The sequence below is a fragment of the Solanum dulcamara genome, chromosome 5 (assembly GCF_947179165.1).
Source record: "Solanum dulcamara chromosome 5, daSolDulc1.2, whole genome shotgun sequence".
NCBI classification, from domain to species: Eukaryota; Viridiplantae; Streptophyta; class Magnoliopsida; order Solanales; family Solanaceae; genus Solanum; species Solanum dulcamara.
Window position 1 is genome coordinate 9,459,405 of NC_077241.1, and position 23,809 is coordinate 9,483,213.

The 23,809-nt window shown below is 31.7% G+C and overlaps 2 protein-coding genes across 2 annotated transcripts; both read left to right on the forward strand.

Moving 5' to 3' along the window:
- Positions 1-2,693: 2,693 nt before the first annotated feature.
- LOC129889000 (la-related protein 6B) lies at positions 2,694-7,662 on the forward strand. Its single transcript, XM_055964097.1, has 10 exons — positions 2,694-3,232; positions 4,596-4,677; positions 4,843-4,937; positions 5,138-5,209; positions 5,342-5,421; positions 5,512-5,611; positions 5,942-5,989; positions 6,078-6,143; positions 6,792-6,938; positions 7,082-7,662. Exons 1-10 carry the CDS (start codon positions 2,831-2,833, stop codon positions 7,394-7,396), a joined length of 1,407 nt encoding a protein of 468 aa, XP_055820072.1. The 5' UTR covers positions 2,694-2,830; the 3' UTR covers positions 7,397-7,662.
- Positions 7,663-13,238: 5,576 nt separating this feature from the next.
- On the forward strand, positions 13,239-22,078 carry LOC129889001 (6,7-dimethyl-8-ribityllumazine synthase, chloroplastic). The gene is made up of 8 exons (XM_055964098.1): positions 13,239-13,512; positions 13,603-13,727; positions 15,277-15,372; positions 16,127-16,222; positions 17,193-17,271; positions 18,959-19,005; positions 20,797-20,856; positions 21,844-22,078. The coding sequence occupies exons 1-8, from the start codon at positions 13,353-13,355 to the stop codon at positions 21,889-21,891; spliced, it is 711 nt and encodes a 236-aa protein (XP_055820073.1). The 5' UTR covers positions 13,239-13,352; the 3' UTR covers positions 21,892-22,078.
- Positions 22,079-23,809: the final 1,731 nt, after the last annotated feature.

Sequence of the window (23,809 nt, forward strand, 5' to 3'; positions counted from 1 at the left end):
AATATATATATATCAAGTTATATATATACGTATATATACATAATTTTCTGAAGTTACGTACACCCACACGGGAATATGTGGATCCGCCTCTTCTCGCGGGTCAGGACCACTAGACTGATCAATGCGATGCATGGGTCCTTTTGGATGCTAGGTAATTCACTAGATCAAAATCAATGTGCCCTTATAAATCCTTGACATTTATTAGATCTAAATTTATGGGGTCTCACAGATATTTAGGATCCAATACACTATATCATAATCATAAGAGAGTATAATATACAATTAGTAGTTCAAAATAGTATAGATGACAAAGCACACACTTGTCCCATAATATATTAAGTATTTAAAAAAAGTAATGCAAATTTCAATCATGCTTTTGAAAAAGCAAGCAATCTACAAACCTCACTCACCTCAAAGTCAGTGAGATCCCAACCTAGCACTATTCAATTCTTCACTTACGTAACCTCCAAGTATATAAAAAAATCACCGATCAATAAATCAAATCAAGAAAATGTAATTGGGTTATTATTACTAGGTTATTGGGTTAACGAGTTTTTAATAATTTTATAATTAAAATTATGGGTTATTGGTTCGATATTAATTTTTTAATATTGGATTATTACGTAAGGCGATAATCCATTAAAATAGTATTAATTTATTACTTTATCCCTACATAAATATTAAATATTAATATCAGTATTTTATTGGTTACTACATTTGTCATTTAGCCTTCAATGTTAACCTATTTAAAAAACAAAAATCAATAAACCGAACCAATAATATTTAACATCGAACCAAACCGATCGATGTACCTCCAATAACTTTAATTTATGTAAAATATTGAACAACATATCAAATTAGGCTAGGTTGTTCACTCATAATTCTATATAAAAAGTCAATTCTTAGTCAAATTTCAAAATAAATTACATGGACGAATTACATTTAACCTCATGAATCCATTTCACTATTAAAGTATTGTTTTGACTATATATTTGCTAAATCAGTTCTCCAAATTATCTACTAGGAATTTAGGTCAAATTTTATTCAATTTAGGTGTTCAAATCACTAGTATCATAGTTAAAATCACATCAAAATTTAGTATATTCATTCTAAGAGGTGATTGAAAATTGTTACCTTGATGATTCAAGTCTAAATTTTTACCTTGAATTACCGTAAGAGTTCCTTTTTTTCATAAATATAAAAGATAATCATATGAAATTTGTTATTTTAATATTAGATCTAATCATTTTTCATGAACACAAAAAGTCTATGATCGTGATATGTAACTTTGCTAGATTCTTCATTGTCACACTCCAAAATTGATGGAGGACGCAGCTGGCCTCAATATTGACTGAATCGAGAAGTTAGTTATATAACATCTGAAACTGTAGCACTTTGGATGACCAGGCCATCTGTCACAATCGTCTGTACCAATAAAGTCATAATACAGTAGAATATAGAATATAGAAAGAAGAAGATGGAGATGAATTTTTTTATTCATTTTTAAGAAATCGTTAATTGTGATTTGTATCTGTCAAATTCGATTTGATCAGTTCATAAAATAATTTTCACAAGATATTATTTTTCATTAGCTAAGCTGACAATTTTATTTCTACTGCCTCACAAACAGTGTCAAAATACATTAATTTTTCATTTATCATAGTATAATAAATGATTCTTAAAGTTGCTCATTATAAAAATATGTATAAAAAAATCCTGTGCTTCTTATTTAGATTATTTGTCCTAAATTTGAAAGTTTTTCTCTATTGTTCTTCACTAATCACTTTCTAAACTAACTAACTTCAATATGTTTATTGTGTTTTTTGAATGATATCGCAATTAAGATGAAAAATTATTGCTTAAATTGAATTTTTCATCTCTACATATGTATTATTTCAATGCATTTTTAAAATTTACTTGGATAATTTAAACTTAAAGTCGATGAGGAGCCTCTACTAACAAGTTAATATGTATATATTGAAAATTTTATAATAGCATATGGAAATGACCTTCTATGACAATCTTTGGTATCATGACTAATAACATTTTGTTAAAACTTTTTTGTTACACTAGATGAATTTTGAAATGCACTTCTATAATCTTTTTGAAATGATTATTTTTTATTTTAATTTATCTTTGTTGATTTTATTTTTCTCTACATTTAAATGAGAAGTCGTTGTTTCAATATACACAATTACAATCGTATGTGCTGAATAAAATATTATCGTGCAATAATATGTCCGATAAAAATCTATAATAATTTATTATAACTGCATCTTAAATTTCTAAATTATTCAATGTACATAGCACCTTTTATGTTGAGTCATAATTTTGATGATATTAATTGTATGAATTTGGCAAATTGTTATAAGAAAGTACAATCTAAAATATATATGTATCGGATATGTTTGTCATCCTATTAAAGTTCATGTTTATTACTAATAAATTTGATATTTTCTTTCTTTATCGATATTATGTACTTATATAACCTAATATCTATCTTGCGTTATTATCATCTTTTTGCAAGATTCTTATCCTCTCATTTGATTATTTTAGAAAGTTTTTAAAATAAAATAAATTTCAAATTATTATTTTTTTCCTAAGAAATTGGATTAAAGAAAATAAATGTACATTATTATTTTACCTGTTGCTAGTATGATGTTATATAAATATGTAAATAGTTTGTATATATGAATTGAGAATACAATCATAAAGAACATTGAATACTTGTCTACTTGCTTCAGCCCAGAAATACTCTTCCTTTGTTTTGTCTATGAAGAACAAATAGAACAAAATTCCTCCTCTAAACCCTAGAAGATTTTGATCTATTATGGCTATGGAAGAATCGGTAATTGCCGTTGATTTACTCCCGGATTCTTCACCGTCTGATCACACCGACTCTTCTTCTTCTTCACCGTTTGATCTGACTTCTTCCACCAGACTAAACGCGTTGGCGCCGGCATTCGTTCCACGGAGCTCATCGACTTCGTCTTTGTCATCGTCGTCGCCGTCGATTTCTCCTTCACCGTCACTGACTGATTTGAATCAGGCTGGTTTTCATCCGGTTCGGAACCATTTTGTATATGCTCCTCAGTTACCGGTTCAATATCCATCACCGTTTTATGGAGGTGGTGCACAAGAGGTTGTTGCTAGTGCAGCTGATTTAGATCATGCTAGTGTTAGTAAACATGGAGGGTTAACTGATGAAGCTACTCAAAAGATTGTTAATCAAGTAAGCAGAAATTTTTATGTATCTCTTACTTTGATTCTTTTCTAATTACTCTCGATCTCTAGTTTTGGAGAACTCTGGATTTGTTCTAAAATATGAATTATTGAGTATTGGAATGTAACCGCCCAAATGGAGTGGAGTAGTGCTAGTTGTTCTTTCTTATTACTGTTTTTTTAAAAACAAATTTATAATGGTGTTTCCGACCAGCTTTTGCACACTTTTGACTAATTCTACCGGATACACCAGCAATAGATGTGAAGAAATCACATAATGTTTTTCTCTGTAGAATTTGAACCCAAGACCTCATGGTTCTTATCCTACTTCATTGACCTCTAGGTCACACCGTTGGATGCCCTGTATTATCTTTTATGTTACGATTGTCTCTTTAGAGTTTTTGTTCTATGCAAATGGTAGATTGAAATTTGGGTGTGTGTTCAAAGTTGCATATTATATAGTGTGGATTTTACGTATGATTGAGTAGAGGTGTGCATTGGTGACTTATATCTTCGTAAATCCGTTCAGCTTATAGCACTAGCTGTAAGTAATAGTGTTGTGAAAGGAGATCGCCTCATCACCAATGGCGAGAGGCGAGGTGACCCTTCATCGCCTATTAGCTTTGTGGTGAGGCGATCTTCAAAAGGCAACACCATGGCGACAAAGGTGAGAGGCGACAAAGGCAAGAAAGGCGCCGTCTTTTATATTTTCTTAAAAAAGGCGATCAATTTAGGGTTCTTTAAAAGTTAATTTTAGGGTTTTCTTTCCAAATTTGCACAGTTGCTCTCTTAGACTGCGACTTCAACCAGTCGACTTGACTAGACTTCTCCGGCGATCAGCCAGTGTTTTTCGGCGACGCCAAAGTCCAACCAATATGTATTTCTTCTTTTCTTCTTCCTCTATTTCTTTTTCCTCCTTCTTCTTCTTCAGACTTCAGAGTTAATCTACCTTTGTGTTTTTTTCATTGTTTTGACTTTTGTTATTTTCTCTCTTACAAGTTCTAGACTTTTGGTATGTACTATCTATTTTTAGTTTTTGAATTGAAATATTTGCTAATATGTTATTGCTCTTGAGATTTTGATTTTTTATATATTAAATATTATAATTTTTTGGTATTAAATGACGCCACATTTCAAAAAGGCGGCGCGGCAGACCTTTGTCGTCTTTCGCCATCCAAAACACTGGTAAGTAGATAACAGCTGATTCTGCAATTTACATTCTTAACTTACAGAACTCTTTTGAAGATCCAATAGCGTTGCTAGATTTTAGAAAAGTTTCTAAGTGCTTGAGAAATTTGTATAAGACACATGAGGAATGTCGTGCTATTTCTTTCTGTATTCTACTAATTCAGATGTGTTCCTGGTGTCTGCAGGTCGAGTTCTATTTCAGTGATTTAAATTTGGCAACAACTGATCATTTAATCAAACATATGCTCAAGGATCAGGAAGGATATGGTAAGTTGTCCTTAAGGCTTGACTTTGTGTGATAGGGGGGGGAGGGTCCTTAGCCTTTGTACTTCAAGTCTCTCCTTGCTAATTTTTGTTGTTATAGATATTTGAAGTATTTGTTTCTGATGAGATCTTTCTTAAGACAACCTGGACTTCTTTTCTTTTCTATAGTACCAATATCTGTGGTTGCGTTGTTCAAGAAGATTAAAGCTCTTGTACGTAGTCATGCACAGCTTGCTCAAGTTCTGCGGATCTCTACAAAGCTTGTGAGTTTTTCCTTTTTCACCTTCCCTCCCTTTCCTACCCAAAATAAATCTCTCTGCCTATGTTAAGTAGGAGTATTTTTCTTTTGCAAATCACATGCTTCCACCATGTAAGTTTCAGCAATTATTTCTATCTGACACATATGCTCTTCGTTAATTTACTCATTTGAATGTATTTCTTTATTTGTTTTTTGTTCTCCTAGGTAGTTAGTGAAGATGGAATGAAGGTTAAACGCAAAATTCCTTTGACCGAAACCGACTTGGAAGAGTTGCAAGTAGGTCTTGTTTTGTTTCTAGCTGTGCTGATTTACAACAAAGAAAGTTCAATGGAACATTTATTTCCACCTAGTAGTTGATATCAGATTTTTATCAGTATTTTGTTGTTCTGGTTTCTGTATCATTTTTAGTCTCGAATAGTGATTGCTGAAAATTTGCCCGAGGATCACTGCCATCAGAATCTCATGAAGATTTTCTCAGCAGTTGGAAGGTAGAATAATTTTTATGTTCTATATGTTCAGCAGATGTGCTCAACATAAAATATCATCAGCCTTTCTAAAACTCTTGCTTACTGCATCAGCGTTAAAATGATACGCACTTGCTTACCTCAGTCTTCCAATGGTGGGGCATCTTCAGGATCTAGAACAACAAAGTCAGACAGTATGCTTCACAGCAACAAGGTAGGCATCAGATGGTGTGATTTACTTGCTGATAGTGCGATATAGTAGTTTATGCATGCCTGTGAAATCTTGAACTTATGCCTTCACCCAACTACAGCCAGAATTCACTTAAGAAATGGTTAATCTCATGTTCGAGTTGTTTATATTCTGTTTCTGGGAAATAAAGCTTAACTTTACTACCAATGCTAGTATCATACAAAGATCAATGACTGGAATAAATTGGTTCTGCTACAAAGTTTTGTAGTCTTGCATATAAAATAACAAAGGGTCTATATTTGTACTTGGTAAAAGGTATTCCTTCTAGAATCTGAATTGAATATCTGAATGCAGTTACACACATTTGTGGAATACGAAACCGTCGAATTGGCCGAGAGGGCGGTAAGTTAATATAATGTTGTTTCTAGTAACACTTTCAATATCTCCGTCTCTTGCATCCTTTGTTTTCTTTTGTGATTTTATGTTACAGGTTGTAGAATTAAATGATGACAACTGGAGAAATGCTCTGAAAGTCCGGTCACTTCTTAGAAGCACAGTGAGTCTTGAACAGTCTTTACCTTTTCTTACATCATTAAAGGAGCATATTATTCTGTTTATCATTTAGTGAAAGAAGAATGAGCATTCAGAACTGATGATTAATGTTACTGACATCATTTAGATATTCAAGACTACATATTTGTAGTCCAAGTTTGTTCTGAGTGCTTCTGATCCAGTCACTGAGATTCATTTGTCAATTATGCATTTAAATTACTTCAAGGGATTAATTGTTCTGAGGCATTGAATGGAAAGGAAATAGATCGACAAGGAAACATTGAATTTTTAAGTCAAATCTTATTATGTTAATTCATTGTTTCCAATCCATCCCTTGCTTTTCCATTCAGAAGCTGTCATTGCTGAAGAATTTCTTGCTGTGATACCTTGGTGAAAGGGAGATGGTTGGATACCGGAGTCTCCCTTGGCAGTAGTAGAAAATAGGAATAGCTTTTGGGCTTTACCTGTTACCAGATCCAGTGGATCTTACCCAATTTTTTCACTTATTAAAAGAAATAGTTTCTTGACTATTGTTCCAGTTGTGAGATAAGTTCAAATTAAGCCTTTTCTCCATAAATAAATGTTACTGGATGTATTTGATTCTCATTTTTTAATACTATCATGTATGTAAGGATTTTGGTTAAACTCACAGGAAAAATCTGGTCAAGCTCAAGGGAAAAAAGCTGGTCATGAAAGTGAACACAATTTCAAGGGGGATGATGGTTTTACATTAGAGGTCAACGAGAAGCTTAATGAAGAGTCACGCCACCATATTGATGCTAAATCCAATGAGCTTGCAGTAAGTGAATTTCCTTTTATTCCTGGAACGTGGTGACATATACAGTTGGTATTTAGTTACTGCACAACATAATCCTGCAGAGACTGGTTTTAAACAAGATTTATACTGTAGTCGGTGTCCTCATTTGCATTTGACATCTACAGGAGGAGCATGGCAGTGATGGGCAGAAGCGTGATCATGTTCGTGGTCGTGGTCGGGGTAAGGGACAGGGTCGGAGACGTGGACGTCCCCAGTTCCATCAAAATAATCGTGGAGTTCACTTAGGAGCTCCTATATCAAACTTAAATCGTGGAAGCAATGTGGGAAATGCCCCCTCAAATATCAATCGTGTTGGTCTAGGGCAGCATAATTTTGAGCAGTCAGCAGCAGCCAAGCAATCTTCTGTACCTCGTATGCCGGATGGCACTAAGGGATTCTCCATGGGTCGAGGCAAATCAATGGCTATTATAACCACATGATAACTTCCTACTTTCTTGAAATTGGCGTGGATGAGAGGATAATGTCGTGTTCGCATGATGATGGCAAGCTGGTACTATGGTTGATTTGGCCTTTTTGAGTTTATAAGTTCATATCTATTTTGTGTTTTTTACTAAATCAAATGAACCTTGCAAGAAAGCTGTGTTTTTGTTGTGTATTCTTCACCAGAGATCCTTGGATGTAAAAATGAAACAGTACAGGATTAACAAAAAGCTTATATATATAGAAATAGTTGAGAATTATACAACTCTAGTTCTCTCCTGCTTCAACCCTCTGTGTCCAAAACATTGCACCCAAATCTACCCAAAGAATTTGAAGCCCGACCACGATGGATACATGCATTTATAACTGGGCCAAAGTGTATAAATATCTGCTTTTGAGACCATCATTTAACTAATCTCTCTTTATTTTTCAAGACAATATATATATATATATATATATATAACATGATTTTACATTAATTTTACTTAGGATCTTATAGCAAATCTCTCCTCTCTTTCTCTCCGCTCACCACTCTCCTTCCTCTCCCTCTCCCTCTCTCGTTTGCTTCTCTCCTCTCATTTTACCTTCTCACACCATCTCTCTCTTTACTATTTATTGTGTGAATCTTTTCTTCTTCACCCTTTCTGTTTCTTATATTAATGCGAAACTCCATTAATGTTTTACTTGAATTATTTTTATTTGCGCCTATAATTCTTGGTCTTCAATATTTTTTGGGTGATTGTTGATTATTGATGTGTTTTTTTTTTATTGAATTAACATCGATATATCAAAAAATATCATTTTGGGTTATTGATTTTTTGTTCAATGTTTGAATCTTCTCTTCTTCTTCAATTGATACAACCAATTGTATCTATGTATAAGAAGAATTGTGTTTATGGCATAAAAAAGGGGGAAAAGCTCAATATGTCATCGAAGCATGACCTTGATATTTTTATCTGAAGCATGACCTTATTAAGGCCAAATATCACACATATTTGCCTAAGTTTGGTATGACTTGTAAAGATCAATTTAGAAACGTTCTCTACTGAAGTTGTGGACTTGATAAAGTCAAATTTCAGATATATTTCACTATACTTTTAACTGACTTATCAAGGCTAACTTCAGATATTTTTGACGACAGTAATAGCCTTGACAAGAACAAACTCGAGATATTTTGATTTACGTTATTGAAATCAAGGAAGAATTTTAGCCATATATGACTGAAGACTGGAGTGCATGTAAAATTGTCAAATAATTCATTCATGTGTGTCTAATTATTATTTTTTCAAAAAAAAATTCAATAATTCAGCACACAAATTTATTTCGAATAAGATCAGCTTTGAAATATAAGTTGTTTGTATCATAAAGAATAAATTTTGATCATTAATTTGTCAGAACAACTATATATAAATCTAATAAATTCAATTAACATTTGCCATTCCCTCTTAGTTTTGTTTTGGTAATACTCTAAAAATCTACCTGTTCCAATTTAAAATGAATTTCCAGAAATAGATACAACAACTGAAACGTACATGAATGAAGACGAGCAAAGAAATCCAGCAAAAGTTGTTGATCGGAGCATCGACGGAATCCTTGACTGAAAACCCGACAAAGAAGAAGGAAGGAAGAGAGCTTTAATGGAAGGAGGAAGAAGAAAGGAAAGAAAATTATACTTTGATGGATAGGAAAAGTGGCCGAATGACTATATTGTGTAATAAGTGATTATTGAGTTATTTTGGATAAGAAAGTTTGACACAATAGTTATTTTGTATAATTTTCCTTTATGTTATGCTATCATTATCCTAAAATAGTCAGATTAATATCTCATATAAAATACTAGTGTACTTGTACGCGCTACGCGCGATCATAAAGAAAAAATATAAAATATGAATAAATTAATGTTATAATTTTTGTAAAAAAAATACTTTATGAATCAAACATCTTTCCATGAAAATAATCGTTTGTTGGACTTTATTAAAGCATATGACATATTGTTCAATTGAGACATTTATTTTAAAATTAAGTTTCATTGTATTAAATTTAAAAAATGAGGAAAATAATGGCAAAAAAGGAGGGAAAGAAAACTTAAATATTACCATAACTGAATTTGTTAGCTTATTAGTGATTATGAAATGATTATTAGTTTCCAATTAAATTTAGATACTATCCTTTTTTTTCTTGAAAGAAAATTGCCTACATCCCTTTAGTGCTACTTTATTAGCCCATTTATTTAAAGCCTATATTTTTATGTAACATACAATAAAATGTATGTTATCAAATAAAATTTATTTAACTTTTATATAAAATGTTTTCAGGAGCACTAAAATAAAAGATAAATTAAAACTAAAAACCTTCTAGCATGCAAAAATAATGGCGATGAAATAATACAATGTGGCAATACCTTTTAGATTTTCTAAATTGAAAAAGAGATGGATAATTAAGAGTGAAATTGAGAAATAGTTTTTAGGTTTTTTAATATGACACATAAATAGAAAAGAAAAGTTAAAATTTTTTAGAGAAAAAAGATAAATGTCATTCTTGACTTTAAAGGCATGATCAAATATAACAAATTCATGAAAGCATTTTTAAATATAATCAAAATAAAAGAGATAAAATCTTCAAAATACCATAAACAAAAAAAACGAAATCTGTCTATAAATTAAGTGATATATACAATAAATAATAAAACATCAATTTAGAAACTCAAACACTTTTAAAGAAACAGAAAACAATTACATGGTGAAGTTTTACAAATCGCGTCTAAATAATATTTGTGACTTTTTTCTTTTATTTTAAAAAACATGTTCTTTCTTTTCATTTTAGGGAGTACTATTTGAATCTTATTTTACTTCTATTTATAGTATGTGTCAATATGGTAGCCGATTCTAGTCCGATTGTCCAGACTGAATTCCTATATTAACATTCTCGTGTTCTAATGGAGATCGATTGGTCTGGATTTCTATTCCACTATTCGCACGTTCTAATGTTTTACCAGAAAAATCTTATCATAATGTCCGAATCAATAATAGATTAATTTTCTACTACTGATTAAAATGTCATTAGTGGCGCTTAATATTAAAATTACATAGATTACTAATTACCCCTAAACCAAAATAAGAAACCAACATCTGTAAAAATAATAATATATATTTAGTTTTGATCCTAAATCAATCAGATTAGTTGTTGAACCATATTAGAATTAATATATCGAAGGGCTAAGGATTTTTTATGCAACACCACCTAGATGCATCTATATAAAAATAGTAATAATAATAACTTGTAAAGTGGATTAAATTAATTCAATATACTACAACAATTCAAATAATTAAAAGACATAAAGCAACAAATAAATTTCTTGCTTAAATTCACAGAAAATGATAAAATATACTAATGAAGAAAACAAAAATCAAAATTTTATTGAATTGTATACGTACGCAAGAATATATCAATACACAAAATATATGCATAACAATTAAGAAGACATCAAGTATGTAAAATCAATGGCGGAACTAGGATTTTTAATAAGGGTGTTCAAAATCTGAAAAAGTAGACACACGAATTAGCCGAAGGGGGTTCAACATCTACTATTTATGCATAAAAAAATATTTTAACCATATATAAATAGTATAATTTTTCGCCGAAGGGGGTTCACATGCTGGTCCGCCACTGTGTAAAACAATACGCATCTTACTTTCAATTCTGATCAAGTAAAGCTTACTCACACCCAGATTAATCTTCTTTCTATAGATGCATCATTTGATCTTCTCTTTATCCTGCAAGAAACAATAAAATACAAAAAATAATGCATTCCGAATGAAAATTATAAAAAATATAAAAATATTATGTTCTTGCTTAAAATTTATATACTAATTTAGTGAATGAGAAGCTTAAGAAGAAGTAAGATCATACATGATATTTTTGTTACTAAATACAATTTTAGTGCACAATAAAATATGCACAAGGGCATAACAGGAAGAGTAACATAACCCATATATATATATATATATGCAAAATTAGGATATCAGTTAGGAGAGGAATAAATTGGACACTATAATTATAATTCTTGGTAGTTGGTAATTAAGTATCCATGAAAAACGTAAATGAGAGGATGCTACGTGGGCTTAATTAATCAAAGGCTTAATTGAGATTTATTGCAAGGTTACGTGGGTTAACTCTTGCAATTGAATAATAGTTAATGTATGAAGCCTTTTTAAATTCAATTAGATAGTAAACCATTATGAAAAATGTAGAGAAAACTGTTAAAAAGATAGTTAATATTTCTTGGCATCACTTTTATTATTATTATTATTATTATAATAATAATAATAATAATGTCAGAAAAATAAGTAAAGCCCATTTAATTTAATATAATTAAGAAAGAAGGTTATTGTTTCTGCGTGGGCTGAATGGCTTTATTGCATCTTAAAGATCATCCATGTTTACTGCTATACGTGGCTGCTATTTTTTTTAAAATCATGATTATGATTTTCTTTTATTAATTCATTTAGTTAGTAGCTAGATTAATAAATAAAAACTGTCAAAACAATGAGAAAAATGATGAATAGGAATGGAGACCATAGAAATTTTTTAATGAAAAATTAAGAAATTGGGGTTATGAACTTGAAAGGTTTGATAGTAATTGGTATTATTAATTATAATAATTAAGAGATAAAGTTATGAAGATATAGAAGTGTGAGTTATCAAGATACTTTTAAATAAAATGACTGAGAAAAAAATAGAAAAAACAGTCAAAAAATAAAAAAAAAGATAAATATAAATAAAAGCGTGTCACATCACCTCCTCTGTAATTCTCCTTTATATATATATATTGATAGGACAAAATAATCACGCATAATATTTCAATCCATGTAATATTCATTTTTATTTATCCCATCCAAAATTACAAAAAACAGTACTTGTGGAAGCATTAATAGAGAAAATTTCTTCTCATAACGTATGAAGTTAGCTACAAGAAGTGCAATAAATTTCACTCTATAACATTTATAGTTGCTTTTGTGAGTTGGAGGGGTAATGAATCATGGCTCATGATACATTCCAAATTGTACCACAAAATTATAAATTCAAATTTTCAAACAAGTGAAGACTTTCATCTCCAAATCAAAAAGTACAACTTCTCTATCATTTCTCTTCAAATCGTCATCATCACTTCAATTACTACAACACCAAATCACAACTATCATCACTAGCCTCTAACACTAACCATTACCACCATCATCACTGCAAAACATCTTCAACATCACTTGCAAACATAAATAATAATATTATATTTTATTAAATTTATATTTGTTAAAATATTTATTTACTTTGTTTAATCTAAATTATATATTTATTATATTTACAAATAAATAAATTAAGCATATTTAGATATTGAAAAAAATACCATCTTAATTATTTAATGTTCATATCTAGAAATAACATTTTAATGATTCAGAAGTGCGACTAAATTCAGACGTCTTAATTTTAATGAAAATAAATAAGTTCTTGGTGAGTCAAACTATATATATATATAACATAAAATAATCTTATATTTTATTCTGAGATTATTATTCTTCGAGAAAAGTCTCAAATATATTCCATCAAACTATTATAAATGATTCATTTATGTCATCCATTATATATCTTCTATTAAATAATGACATAAATAAGCTTAATTTTAACGAATAACCATTTTTAATATTTTCTTCTTATATTTTTTACTTGTCAAATATTTTCTAATAAAAGTAAAATAATAGATTTACCATACTAATCATTATTTTTCAAATGTGCCAAAATCAAAATTTCACAAGTAAATCCGAATAAAGGAAGTAATTCCAATGTGAGCATTTTCCTTTTCCCCTTTGTCTAAACTTTTCCATCCCTTTCCTTTTTCTTCCTTTTCAAGAAAATTCTGTACTTTTTAAACATCACATCACAGTTCCAAAAGAGTGAAGAGAAATGGCAACTGCTGCATTTGTAGAATTCAGTCTTGTTGTTCGTCGTCAATCAAATTTCCTAAATCCTTCACACTTGCTGCAGCCTCATACTCATCGCTCCCTCTTATCCCTAACCATTCCTAAATTAAAGTCTGCTGCTCTCTCCTTTACTCAATCTCAAGGTTAGTACCAATTTTATTTTTTTATAATTTATTTCCTTATTTGGGTTTTTTTTCTTTCAAATTTGTGAATTTGTTTGATGAATTGACTAGGTTTTGGATGTGCAATTGAGAGACAACAGTGCAAGGAACAAGAGCGTGGGGATTTTGTTGTAACATCAGCTGTTCGGGAGTTGACTGGTTCCCTTACTTCTGCCCAGGGACATCGGTTTGCTATTGTACGTGTGTTTCTCTTTTTGCCCTTTTATTTGTTTTCCATTACTACATTTTTTTTTAATTTGTTTGTTTGATTTTGACTTGCAAGCAGTTTTAAGAAAGTCAAAAAAGAATACTTTTGTATCATTTATATGTCAGGTAGAGAATTTAAATTAAAAGAGTTAGCAACAAAAAGAAAAGGAAAATGACATTTTTTTTTAAATGGAATAAAAAAGAAAGTAGAAGTGGAGTGAGTATTACATATTGGTAAGGTTGCGTGCAATAGCAACTGGGGATAAAAAAGGACCAAATTTGATGATATTAAGGGAAAGACGAAGTAAGAACATGCTATTGGAGAAGTTGCAACATACGTCGGGGAGGCCCTTTTTCGGATCTTGCGCATGGGGGAGCTTAGTGCACCTGATTGCACTTTTTATTACATATTGGTTCTATGGTTGAATCTGATTTTCTTTGGTTACTCTCCCTATAATTGCTTGTTTACTGTTACATTTTAGTAATCGCTTCGTATCTTTTTATCCTACTTCAAATTGTTTGGAAATGTTTCATTTCAGTTGAGGGTCTATTGGGAACAACCTCTCTATCTTTACGAGGTAGGGATAAAGGTTTGCATACACTCTATCCTCCCCAGACTCACTTGTGGGATTACATTGGGTATGTTGTTGTTGTTGTATCTGTTTACCCCACTATTTCTTCTTTGACTATCCGGAAAATCTTGATGCTTTCCTGGGTTTAGAAACTATTTAATTCTTCCATTCTTATTCTACCATTGTCATGACTCAATGCAAACATAAAATTCAGCTTTTTTGAGAACAAAATAGAGGGATGTTGCGGCCATTGAAAAATGGATGGAAAATGAAATTGTTAGAATACAAAAGAAAGGATTAAAAAAAATGAAGAATGAATTGGATGTAAAATAAGTCCTCCATGTGTTCCATTTTACGTGACATTCTTTCCTTTTTCGTATGTTTAAAAGAGAATGACCTATTTCTAACTTTCTGGCTTTTATCCTTGATATCATGATTTTATTGCCACAAAAATTTCATGGAATGTTTCAAGACCTCTAAATGTCTTTTTTTCTTCTTAAACTCCCTGACCAGTAAAACAGTTTACATAAAATGAAACAGAGGAAGTACTTTGTTAGTTAGGATATTTTGACATTTTTATATTTATTTAGCTTATGCATCAAAGGTCTTCCTTTTCTTCCCTTAAACTCCGTGTCCCATCAACACTGCCCGACAAATTGGGTCTCAAGGAGTATTTTATTAATACAAGGATTTTGAACAGCGAGAATCAATTATATCATATGTAAAGGTATAGTCAACGTAGCTATAATTAGCCATCCATTTTATTCTCTAGAACGGATTTCAAGATGTTGGCCATTTTGTCTCAAACATTTGGAGTTTTTCTCTCTGCATGATTGTAACAAGTTAATGAACTTATTCTGTTTCTCTGTTGTGTATTTGGTTTTACTTAATGTCATATTGCTGTTGACTTTGTTATAGCTTCAATATTTCAATTATTGAAAATCGATTGTTCTTTGTGGTTCTAAAGGTGGTGGCACGTTTTAATGATCTGATCACCAAGAAGCTTTTGGAGGGAGCTTTGAACACTTTCAAGAGCTACTCAGTTAGAGAAGAAGACATTGATGTATGTATTTGACATTTTATCTCCCTCATTTATTCTTGCTACTGTCTCAAAAAATTATATGATTATACCATTTGGACCGAGGCACTGTTAGATAATAGTTTATTCATGAATTATATATCAATGTATTTTGGTCTTTCTTCTCTGTTATTTCTGGTCCATCACTCTTTATAAAACCTTCCGATTATCTTTTCCGTCAATTTGAATATATAGGGAGTGAGTTTGAAAGGAAGAAAGTCATTGGTTGAGCTAACGTTGAAGATTATTATGTTAAATCAACATTTAAAACTAGGTCAAATCCAAAGTGAAGGGGAAAGAAAAACACTGATCACTTGAATATACCATTAACATTGGTGCATTTGCACATACATCCCCTCAAATAAAGAAAGTTGACTTGTGTGGCTCCATGAACTTTTTGTAGTAAATAATACTTAAGATCCGATCTTTATCGTGTAAAACTTTTCCATGTTGTGCCAATGTCAAGCATGAACACCACAAAATCAACAAATCCATAAATTCACTACGAAACAAGGCCGACCGGTAAGGTCTTTAGTACCATAGACTGATGAAATGATAGCGTCCATCAAGCCAGCGACTAGGCCCCAAGGTCGGGGACGCCGAGACCTTAACAATATAATGGTATTTTTTGTTTTAGAATATGTTGTATCATAGATTTGAGGCAGAGTTTAGGCATGATTAGTAGTCTCTTCCATTCTAAGGCATCATTTGTCTTTACCTCATAATGAGTTGTGTGCAGGTTGTGTGGGTTTCTGGTAGTTTCGAAATCGGTGTTGTCGCACAGCAACTTGCCAAGTCAAGCAAATATCAATCAATATTGTGTATTGGTGCTGTGGTGAGCTTCCTTCTGAACGTCACATTGTTTTATATACCTTCTTCTTCTGTTCTTGCTTCCTTCAACTGTTTCTTTTGATGGTCCTTTTGGTTATATGACTTCGGAAATATGAGTGTTGTGGATAGTTTTCTTTTGTTTTTCCAGCTCTAGCTTATGTCTTACAGGACTATTAATTTTCATAATGAGCCTGGTTTAAATGGGTTACAGAGGTATACCAACTTAGGATTGATGAGAACAGCTGTCAATGTGTCCTTTGTTCCTGATGAGAAGATCGTATCAACTTAGAATTGATGAGATCAGCAGTTGCTGTGTCCCTTCTTCCTGATGAGAAGATCACACTTTGTTATAACCATTCCTCCATCAATGAAAAAAATAATGGAAAATGTAACACTACTCTATCAAGGATGACAGATTATAGACATTTGATACAACAACTACGACGCCTCAGTCCCAAAAAAGTTAGAAATACATCTGATAGATAGGAAATATGATTAATAGAAGGAAGTTATTGGGTTTAAATTCCTTATTAAAGTTTATGTTACTTGGATTCATCAATTGATACTCTTTTACAGTTTTTGGGTTGTAATGATGTTGGAAGGAAAAAATCTATCAGAATCTGCTCTATTTGAATGATATGATGCGTCTTGGCTAGTGTTTTCTAATATTTTATTTTGGGACATATAAATTATAATCTTTCTAGTCAAAAGGCTTAGGCATTCTAATTGAAAAAGAAGGCAATATAAAGCTAAGATCAGAATATCAGAGCTAAGACCAACAGAGAAATACCTGCTATGTCAGTAGTTATTGCTACAACTTAAAAGATCCATCTTTCTGATTTCTGTCTCTTATCTAAATCCTGACATGAATAATATTTTCCACAGTTATGTGGAGGTTAATTTTGTTGCTGCTTGCTGTATGTGGATTATTATCTTTTAATTTTCTCTTTTTCTGTGTGTTTTGCGGTCAGTAGATTAGAGGTGATACCTCCCATTATGATGCCGTGGTTAATGCTGCTACATCTGGAGTACTTTCAGCAGGTTTAAATTCAGGTAAGTGACCTATTTGCTGCATTGTCAGTCTTGCAGTATTTTCTAATAATATTTTTGAAATTCTTCAGCATTATTAGCGCTTCCTGTGGTACCCTTATTGTTCGCAGCTCCTTCACTCCAAGGTGACTCGCACTATGTTACTCAGATCCTTCAAAATTCTTACTGCACCCGTGTTGAACCGATACAATTTGGATGTGGGTGCAGGACCACATTAGATTGGGTCAATCCAACTTGGGTGCTTTGACTGAATCTATGACACATTTGTTTTGATGGGTTTATGTCATCCATATATTCTCATTAAGTACTAGAACACTTTGCTAGCATACAAGATAATATGTATATAAAATATTAAGTATTTACAAAACAACATTTATTGTACTAGCTTTAATTTAATAACTTCAATTAGTTGTCGAAATTTACACTTATATAAGTCGTAACATACATTTAGTGGTTTGTCTTAACAACCGTACCCATACGCCTATCCATATCCTAAGTCCTAAGATTTAGGTGATGACGAGCTTCTAGATCTGCACTCGTGTCTGGTGCCCAGACCCATATCTGAGAAACATGGTTCTCTTTTTGAGACAATTTGGAATAACTTGTCCGTCTAATCATTTTAGTACATGTTTCCTAGTTCTACCCAAATTTTTTCATGAGATGCGACAAAATGACCTTTTCCTGAATGGCTGGAAGAGGATAAGGAACTCTATTTTTTTTCACAAATGGATTGTTCCATTATAAAATTGAGACCCTTATCCTCTTCTTATAAGGGAGTTATCAGACTTCTTTGTGTTTCCAATGTAATATGACTTTTGGTGTCTGTATAAGAGTTTGTAAATTCATGGGTATTTATTTTAATGTCGTGTGTCAAACCGTGAGTCACAGCTTACTTTTCTTTCGCTGGTTTTAAAATTTGGATCTATGAATGGGTGCCATTTTTTCTTCATTTTATGTATTGCTTAGTATGAAAAAGGAATTTAGTATTTCATAGTGGCAAGAGAAAAGTATGTCGTTAACTATTGGAGCGTGTGACCTCTTAAAAATCTAGGAAAGTATGTATGAATGTAATTGTCAAACTAAATACCACATTATTTAATGTACTTATTGAGAAAAGAGAACCACATGATTCTTGGAAGTTCTGTGTGTTTGTATTATTAAAGGCGTCAAGCAACTTAACATCACAAAATGGTTAGTGTTTCATGGTGTGAGATGTAATGTTTAAGTAATTTTATAACACTAGGGAGTTTTCTGAAAACTTTCAACTTGACCTCTAATACAGTGTATCTATTTTGACTTACTGTGCTAGCAAGTTCTCATATGTCAAAAGCACAGGGGTCTCATTTTTCGCATGAAAATTAAAGACAAGAACTTAAATGGTCGACTCATCTTGGAGTATAACCGTGTTCCAATTGGTTCACTCCTGTCACACTAAATGTTTTTCCTTCTTCTCTAATACACTGCAGCACAAGAAAAATGAGATGCATCTGTTTGTCCCACTTTGTTGATAATAAGAAGATTGGCCTTTTGTTAAGGAGTAAAATGCAATATCAAATCCTCCAATAACTACAGCTACTTCAAATTTATAAGCTATTCTATAATCATTATTAGCTGCTGTCTTTGACTCTTTTCAGCTTATTTTCGCATAAGTTGATGAAAATTAAAATCTCCCTAATGTAATGAGTTGCAGGTACTCCTTGCATATTTGGTGTCCTGACATGTGATACCTTGGAACAGGTAATTTTGATCAGTTCCTTTTTTCACAAGCATATTAGAAGGATTATATGTATAGTAGCCACTAATTGTTATAGTGATTTTGCAGTAATCTATCTTTATTTCAAACTTGAATTAGACAAGTTAAATCTTGGACATAACTACAAGAGATATGAGCTTTTACTAATGTTTCCCAACAAAACATACTAATGTGTGATAAGAAAGTACCACATAAACTTAAAGGTAAGTTCTACAAAAAGGTGGTTAGACCAGCGTTGTTATATGGAGTGGAGTATTGGCCAGTAAAGAACTCTCATGTTTAGAAGATGCATGTGGCGGAGATAAGGATGCTGAGATGGGTGTGTGGACACACAAGGAGTCATAAGATCAGGAACGAGGTTATTCGGGAGAAGGTGGGAGTGGCATCTGTGGCAGACAAGATGAGAGAAGTGAGACTGAAATGGTTTGGGCATGTGCAGAGGAGGGGTGTCGATGCCCTAGTTAGGAGGTGCGAGCGGTTGGATTTGGGGGTCATGCGGAGGGGTAGGGATAGACCGAAAAACTTTGCTATCGTTATTGTTCTTGCTATTGTTCTTGTTCTGTAAAATTTGCATCGCTATCGTTATTGTTCGTGTCATTGCCTTTGATTATCACATTATTTTGCTATCGTTATTATTCTTGTTATTCATTTTTTGTGCCTTTATGCTATATATATTATTATTTTTTCTCTGTTACTTGGGACTGTGACTTTTGAGCCGAGGGTCTTTTGGAAACATCCTCACTATCTCCATGAGGTAGTGGTAAGGTCTGCGTAAATCCTACCCTCCCCAGACCCACTTGTGGGATTTCACTGGGTATGTTGTTGTTTGTTTGTTTTATCAAAATAATAATAATATAGCTTTAAAGTAAAATACCAAAACTTGGAGCTTCACCTTTAATCATTTTATTGTCACACCTATCTGTGGTCTCGCTTATCCTTCTATACTAGTAGTCGTAGTATTTCTCATGTAGTTTCTTGTCCTTCAATTCCGGTTATTATTTGTTGTCTCTTGTATTTCGATTATCACACTATTTTGTTGTACACTGTTCATTTTTTTCAGAATGTTTTTTTCATGTTTTATATAGGATTTTGTCATGATTTCTTCACTTCTGTTATTTCTTTTTGGGTTTGCTTTGATATGTTATTCCTTGAGTGGAGGATCTATCAGAAACAACCTCTCCACCTCCCAAGGTTAGGAGGAGTAAAGTCTGTGTGCACTCTACCCTCCCCAGACCCCACTTGTGGGATTACACTGGGTATGTTGTTGTTGATTGTCACACCTATGGACCAATAGATCTAGAAAACTACTTGGGACATGACTTAATTATGTTCGGCAACCATCTTTCATTTTACCCTCTATATGTGGTACTTTTACGGTTTTTACCATCGGTAGGATATCATAATTTCCAATTTGCCCAGCTTAAGCATAACAGTAGACAAGAAAAATCTTATTTGATTTCTGAGCAGCAGTTGACATATCTTTCATCTATTATGCACCTTGTTTATCCAAGTAGCCTAAATGTTTTGGGAGAAAAAGAAGTTGAACAAACATAAGTACTGCTTAACTGTTAATTCTGTGGATCACTATAATAAACCGCCTTTTGGATCTATATATATCTAAACATTCCTCTTGGCTTGTTGGAATGCTGATCATAACCCCCTCTAAGTCTCCCCTCCCTGTATTATCCTCTCTATCTGCCTCTTGTGCTGTCGAGGGCAGCGTCTTTATTGTTTGTGATAGTATATCATATGATAAAAATCCTATAATATTGCAGGCTTTCAACCGTGCTGGTGGGAAGGCTGGGAATAAAGGTGCTGAAGCAGCATTGACAGCCGTAAGTTGTTTGTAATTGTGTGACATTACATATTGTCATTAACAAGTTATCAATCTTGTCTAATTTTGCTGAACTTGCCTGCCTTGTTATATGGTGCTTTCAAAGACAAACCCAATGCCAGTTTAACAGGAAACTAGGTGAAATATCTAGTTAAGAATTCTTTTAATATCTTCTGTTCCATGCAGAATTTCAACTTTTAGTGTCAGGCAGATTTTCAAATTGATTTAGTTTGTGAAGGTGTTAACTTAATATAATAGTTTGGTAAGTGCAGTTTGAAATTTCCCAAGTTCAAATAGTTGCTTACGGTGTATCCTAGTGATCAATGATGTTGGGTAAAAAACACGGAATATTAACCCTCAAATGCTAGCAGAGATACCAATACTAAGGGGTCGTTTGCGTATGTTGCTCAAGACTCTTAATAAATGTCATCGGGTGAATGTCGGATCCTTTAAAAGTAGTGCATTTTTGGAGAATCGACATGGGTGTGACAACATTTTTGGAGAATCCGGACAACTTAGTCATTTGGTAGTTGGTTTGGAGTTGAGTTATGCAGGTATTAAATCACGTTTGGTAGCTGGAGGTAAGTTATTCATGTATAAAATTAATTCAGTGTTTGGTTTGCATTTAGAAACTCACATAATTAATACATGTATAAGTTATGAGTGAATTTATGCAGGATAGAAGGTGAAATAACTCAACCCTGCATAAAATATAATACATAGATTCTCTCATAACTGATTCATCTATTACTAACATCTGCATAACTCTAACCAGCTACCAAACGACTCCTAAGTGATTTCTTCCAATCTACCTAAATCCTTTGTGAGGCATAATTACCGAGTGTTGTTGGGAGGTAGAAGGTGCAAGGTAGGTAATTGAGGTGCTCGACACCACAGTTGTCCAAAAAAATAATGTTCAAAGTTCGATTTTCTTAGAATTGTTGTTCATTGAGCATTTGAACTTATACTGTTTGTGCTAATGTTTCAGATTGAGATGGCATCTTTGTTTGAGCACCATCTGAAGCCATTACAGTAGGGAAAAGACCACCTTTTTTGTCAGTTGTGTTCTTGGAAGAAAGTTGTGTAGTAATTTGGCAATTGATGTTTTTTGAGGAACCAGAATTGTCAATTGCTCTAAATTGTTTGCAGGGATAACATTCTTGAACCAAGTTGCAGTTGTTCCAATGTTGTATTTTTAAATAATAATAAAGACTTGATTCTCATGTCATCAACCAAACATAATATCGAAAAGTGTTTAGAATGAGGTCAAACACGTTTTTTTCGACATCTTCACCATTGTACACTTCCTCAACCTTGACATTATCCATAATTTATAATTGTTATCCACAATAATAGGTAGTTAGGCCTCAAATACATCAACCATTTTATCAATTGAACCTGCAGGCCATGGTATTCTAAGATGCCAAGATAAAAAGAGTAGTAAAATAATAAATATAAAAAATATAAAAATAAAACTTGAATAGACAAAAAGCAAAAGTCTAATCAAGTAAAATAGTTAATTATTAAGTCCTGACAATAGTACACAAAACTGTTACTCTCAAACACATGCAAATATACACCATCGTTAAGTAATAAAGTGATAAAATTGTTGTCTACAGAGACTTATGATTAATTATTATTCGAATTAAATTAATATTAAATATTTATTCAAGCGATTTTCCAAGAGTGATTTTTATTAACTAAAAAAACTACGAAACTAGAAAATAAGCCAATAAAGAAACTTAGAGAAATATCAATAAGAAAAAAGTATTTTGTTGAGTTATTCACTTGAATTAACTAATTGATTAATCTTCTTTATTTTGACAAAGTGAATATTGCTCATAAGAATCTCTCGAGTTTTTACACACCTATTCGAGTAAACCTAATGCCTATATATATTTATGAAACTAGTTTAGCGTACGTGCTACACGTATGTACCATGTCAATCAATAAAACTATATATATGAAGAACGTAAAAAATAGCAATAGACGTTAAAAAGTTTTTATTTATTTAAATGATAGATATAAATATTGTATCTCAAAATAGTATTGTTATTTCATCTGAAGGAGTCTTCAATTCCTGACGTCAACTTTTTATTTTTTATTAAAAGACTCCTAAAGATTAAAAAAAAACGTGCTTCAATGTTTATCATTTTTTTCTTACCATATATTTTAGGACTTTTTTTTTAATATACACAAGGAAAAAGAAAATCTACTAACATTATTTCTCCATATATCCATATATATATCGGGACTTCTTAATTTTTCAAGGTATAATTAATAATATAAAGCTAAATTAAATAATAATTTAATATAGTATAGATTTTACAATTTACCAGTAGCCTACCCAAAGTTTATTAATTAATGTCCTAAACCTTATCTCTTTAGCACTTATTATAATTAATTTAGGATTTTATATTCTATGCAATATTCAATATAATTAAAATAAAAGTATAATAATTAGAGGAAAAGGGTGAAAAAATAATTTTGTCTAAAGTGAAGTCTTTTAATGAAAGGAAAAACGTTCAATCAACATTATTAAGACCTTCGTGCTTTTAATATAGTACTAATTTAGTGTACGTGCTTTGCACGTATGCCTCGTATCAATACTTATAGTTATATATAAGACGAAAAAAAAATTAAAAAATAATAATTCATGTTAAAATAAATGTTATATCTATCTAAATAATAAATATTTCATATAGAAAGGTTAAAAAGTTATTTAAAAACCCTGAACCTTTTTCTTTATTTTTACTTTTTTTATTTTGTTTACCACAATTTAAAAGGGGATTTCACCCAAAATATTGTTGTTACAATAATTTAAGTAATATTATATAAGGTAAAATTATTGATTATAAAATCTTAAATGCTAGAATTTTTAATATAGTTCAAATAAGAATAGATTTAAAATTCTTATATATAACAAATAAGTAAGGATTAAAGAAATTCAAAAC

Bases quoted from the DNA above. Each gene is read 5' to 3' on its own strand.
- LOC129889001 (XM_055964098.1), top strand. From the start codon at position 13,353: ATGGCAACTGCTGCATTTGTAGAATTCAGTCTTGTTGTTCGTCGTCAA. The intron at 16,223-17,192 runs GTGAGCTTCCTT...TGCGGTCAGTAG, and splicing joins TATTGTGTATTGGTGCTGTG to ATTAGAGGTGATACCTCCCA. The intron at 19,006-20,796 runs GTAATTTTGATC...ATAATATTGCAG, and splicing joins CATGTGATACCTTGGAACAG to GCTTTCAACCGTGCTGGTGG.
- LOC129889000 (XM_055964097.1), top strand. From the start codon at position 2,831: ATGGCTATGGAAGAATCGGTAATTGCCGTTGATTTACTCCCGGATTCT. The intron at 3,233-4,595 runs GTAAGCAGAAAT...TGGTGTCTGCAG, and splicing joins CTCAAAAGATTGTTAATCAA to GTCGAGTTCTATTTCAGTGA. The intron at 5,990-6,077 runs GTAAGTTAATAT...TTTATGTTACAG, and splicing joins TCGAATTGGCCGAGAGGGCG to GTTGTAGAATTAAATGATGA.